Here is a 4,751-nt window from a genome sequence, read left to right as displayed (position 1 = left end):
TGATGATTGGGTGCACCTCTCTAAGTGAGGCTAGAAATTTGAATCTTTTATTTATTTTCCTTTCTAAAATTGGGTAACGCATCTCTAAATGGTTTGGATAGATAAAAAAAAACTGGACCTATAATTTTAAAATTTTAATGGTTTTCAGTGATAAGAACCTAAACATTATACATATCAAATTTATATCTTAGATCTACCTTTTCGTAATAGTGCACCCATCATCTCAAAATCCTGGATACGCGCCTCTGGACTCTCAAACTCTTGTAAGAGCATGAGACTCTTAATAAAAAGCCGAAAGAAGTGTTGAAACTTCTACACTTGACGAGAATTTAAGGGTGTATTTCACTAATGTTGCAAGATCGAGGGTGTATTTAAGTTCAATTAGTTAATTAGTAAAGGGGTGTTTTTAAGGCTGTCAATAGTTCGGAGATAAAACTAATAATTCGCGCAAGTGTAGAAGTGTTCTGAAAACTTCTCTCTTTTAAATATTATATATTGTTTAAGCAATAATAATTGACATATGTGTTTTATTATAATATTCATATTAATTGACGTTTAGCCTTAGATCTTAGACATAATTTGAGAAAAAAAATAACTGCATTAAGCATAAAATATGAGGGAAAATATGTCTTTCTCTTGATATGCTAAAAATGAAAATATACTTTTAGTATAATGGACAAGTAAAGGTGAACGGATAGAATACTACATGTAATACTTCCTTCATTTCAAATTATCTTTCTTAAAATAATTATCTCATTTTATTTGTCATATTTAGAAGTTTAAAACAAAATTAATAACTTTTTCTCGTATCCTTAATATATAGTACTCCCTCCGTCTATCTTTACTTGTCCATTATACTAAAAATAATTATTCAACTTTACTTATTGAATTTGAAAAAATCAAGAGATAATTTATCATTTGTATCTATTTCTTTTAACATATTTGTGACTATTTTATCCTTACTTATTATAGACAGTACTATTTATTCTCCAACGTTCAGATGATTTATAATTAACAAAATTGGTATAATAAAGTTACTCTTTAATTTATTATTTTTACGAAATGTATCAAATTAAATATGGAAAAATAAAAATAGACGAAGCTACAAAGAAAAATAACATATAAGTAAGAATAAATTAAAATAGTTAAAAAAAAATTTAATTATGAAACTTTTTAAGGACGTGGGAAAGATATGTTAAGAAGTCTCATGTCGGTAGAGTGATGATAAATTGGTTTCCTTATATAGATTTAGACAAACCTCCTCTCATGAGCTAGCTTTTGGGGTTGGATGAGGATCAGAATCAAGTGTTATATCTTTACACAGTATCAAAGTCAGATTCATTCCAATTTATTATTTACCGATATTTAGCCCCCATTATAAATGCTTACGCTCCAATTTCATATAAGCTAATTTTTAGTTAGCAAATATCTTATCTTACCGACATAAACATAACCATGTGAGCCAAAGGGAGTAGCTAGTAGTGGAAAATATAGTCTCTTAATTATTTTTTACACAAATCCCAAGTAGATATCATTTTGCTTTTCCCAGTCCAAGTAATTTGACACAACTAAAGTTATAGTACTTAAATTCGTACCATATTATTTTGAGTTTATGTTTCCACACCCGCAGAAAACCTATTTAAATTGAGTTAACCCACAATAACATGTAATTCTAGTATATATTAAGTCCAATATGATTAGGTGACAAATACAGTAATAATATGAAAAAAAAAGTATGCAATAATCATATTATAACTTTAACTCTAAATTTTTTTCCAAGTTTTGAAATGCCAAAAGTTTTAAGGAGCATGATCTTATAACGTGTGTTTAACCTTTCAGAAAAGGTGACAATGATGCTACACTTGTATGCTGAGACCACTGTTGGAAAGTTAAAGATTGATGTACATTCATCATTCAACATGTAGAAAATTTTTAGACATCCAAAATAATTAGATGTGGGGAAAAAAATGAAGGATGGATGACTACTACTTGTCATGAACATCAATCATAATGTTGAGATTAAATTTGGCTCATACCATATATATATGTGTAAAGCAAATTAAGTACTGTTTTCTTTTAATCTTGTGGTATAGTTTAGATATCGAAAATTAATTTTTTTGTTTTGATTTTGAATTTGGAGATAGAATCTTTAAGTAACAATAGCTAATAACTCAAATAATTAAAATGTATATAAAAATTCACGGTAAAATTCCTTTTGAATTGAGTGAAATCGTTCAGAAGCTTTAAGAAAGGGTAAGACCACGATTTAACCATTTAATTTGTGGATCAAACTTAAAGGCAAGTTGAGACTTTTTAAACTCTTAGGAAGTGTTTTGTATTAATAAAATTGATTGTTTAATAGGTTAAGCATAAGCATATTACATATGATGATTCATATGGTCATTGTTGTCTTTGTGGCTTGATTATTTGTTGGTCTAATTAATTAAGATCGGATCTTGATGAAGTGATGGTATTGATTTTTCGTTTATTTCTAAGAAAAATATTGTAACTATCGTGTTTATTTATCGGTTTGAATTACCTATATTTGTTATTGGTATGACTATAGAGGAGCGTGGAGGTTATAAACATGGTTATACCAATTCTTGTCATTGCTTTATTTAGGATCGATCGGCGATGTTAATGAGTGTATGCATTTTTCATACTCATTCTACACTTGTTGTACTTTTTTTATGTGCAAGTTTTGTGTTTCGAGTTTTGAGTGGTTGGTGAGCTTGTTGCTGATTAGTGATATATATCTTAAAGTATTCGGAGTGAGCTGCTTGACTGTTTCATAGCAGGATACTTCTTTCCTGTTTGTTTATTCTTCTGTTTTTTTTCTTTTGAACAAATGGATGAAATTATAATTCTATTTTAGAAGCTTTTCTACTTGTGACACGGGGTTATGAGTGACGTTGTACTAGATTTTTCACATTTTCTAATGTATGAATGCTACTTTTGACTTTATTACTATCAGTTTTTTTTGTTACTTCCGCGTTTAAAATTAATTGGTTCGCCTACAAGGTTTGAGTAGGTGTCATCATAGCTTATAATTTTCAGATCGTAACACATCTCAAACCCATAAAGTTCAAATCTCTAATTACATGATTTCCCAAAAGAATCCAAATGATGAGAAGTTAATAATCTCATGATTAGTGTGTTAATCAACCAAGCAATATTGAAAAAGTACAACAAAATATCTAAACAAATTCAGGCATGTAAGTTTCTATACTGACTAAACTGACATAGCAGTCTCTCCTGCATCATAAGACATAATGCAGTATAATAAAACAAAAAAGTATTTGATCAAAAACCAAAAAAAAAAAAACAATAAAGTGAAAGTAGCTGAGTCATGTTTGTTGGAATAAGAGAGTAATTTTCATGGGGCCAAGTGAAAATTCAACATATTAGTGAAGTATTCAAAGGAATGAAAGCCAAAATGTTGCTTTCTCTAATAACAAAGCAAAAACAAAATTAAAATATACACCCTTCCTTCTTGCAGTAAAGGACAACAAGAATATCTTTAGTTGTCTCTCTTTAATAAAGAAAAAGTAGCACTTTTTTTTTAATTCAAAAACTCCCTCAAACCAAACCAAGAATATATCCAACCTATTGGAATGCAATCATCCCACATGTATGATTCTTATTACTCCTTCCGTTTCATTTTATATGAGTTACTTTGACTTAATACAAAGTTTAAGAAAGAAATAAAGATTTTTGAAATTCGTGGCCTAATAAATCACTCCATTAAGGATAAAATGGGTATTTTAAAGTTAAATTATTACTTAATATAGGAATGTGTCATTCTTTTCTGAAAGGACTAAAAAGAAAAGTAAATCATATAAAATGGAACAGAGCGAATAGTTGTTTCTCCTTAAGTCTCTTAATTCTCTTGTTTCACTCAAGAAACAAACTTTATATATATATTGAAATATTCCCACATGTATTGTCTTAGCTAATGCAATTGTTCTCCATCTCCCATTTGCTTCTCCAACATCTTCCTTTGGTTTCACTCAAAGAACACAACGTTAGTCTTAAAACAACTTCATACCATTAGTCGAACTACTGAACTCAATCACTTGTTGTCGTTTACTCTTAAATTTTCTATCAAGACCCGTCCTACATCCTACCTACCCTAACATAATCGTCACGACCCAAAATTCCAAGAAAATGGATCAATTGCAACCACAACAACCAGTTCAAGTTTATCCAAACAATCCAAACAACTTCCCTAACCAACCAAACAATATGCCAATGACTCAATCTTCTTCTTCTCATAACTCATCAAATGGTTCATTTGTGAGTGTTTTTGTTGTCCTAGCTATTGTTTTTGTCATATCTGTTATTGCTTGTGTTGTGGGACGTTTATGTAGCAAGAAAAGCAATGGACCTAAGGTGAAGAAAAGTCATGGTCAGCAACAAAAACAAAAAGAGGGAAAACATAATAAGCACAATGAGTTTCATAATAAAAGAGAAGGAGGGGATATAGAATTTGGATTTGATAAGAAAATTGCAAGTTCTAAAGTGGCTGCAGCACATGGAGATAATCATTATAAGGGGCCTAAGCCTTATAAGAATGCTAGTGGAGGTAAAGGGGGAGTTAGATTTTCTGATAATCATATTGATTTCAAGCTTGGTCCATGAAAATTTGTAGAAAAAAAATATATGTTCATAGATGAACTCTCTCTATGTACTAATTACTTTGGTAGTAGTTTTTTTTTTTTTTTTTTTTTAAAATGGGGGGGGGGGAATAA

At 29.7% G+C, this 4,751-nt stretch overlaps 1 protein-coding gene across 1 annotated transcript; it reads left to right on the top strand.

Annotated features, from left to right (window-relative positions):
* The first annotated feature begins 3,905 nt into the window (after positions 1 to 3,905).
* On the top strand, positions 3,906 to 4,741 carry LOC102591376 (uncharacterized). Its single transcript, XM_006356378.2, has one exon. It carries the CDS (start codon positions 4,168 to 4,170, stop codon positions 4,639 to 4,641), a length of 474 nt encoding a protein of 157 aa, XP_006356440.1. The 5' UTR covers positions 3,906 to 4,167; the 3' UTR covers positions 4,642 to 4,741.
* The last annotated feature ends 10 nt before the right edge of the window (positions 4,742 to 4,751 follow it).

The sequence above is a fragment of the Solanum tuberosum genome, unplaced genomic scaffold (genome assembly GCF_000226075.1).
Source record: "Solanum tuberosum cultivar DM 1-3 516 R44 unplaced genomic scaffold, SolTub_3.0 scf00216, whole genome shotgun sequence".
NCBI lineage: Eukaryota > Viridiplantae > Streptophyta > Magnoliopsida > Solanales > Solanaceae > Solanum > Solanum tuberosum.
The sequence above is the reverse complement of the archived record's forward strand: the minus strand, read 5'-3'. Positions and strand labels throughout refer to the sequence as shown.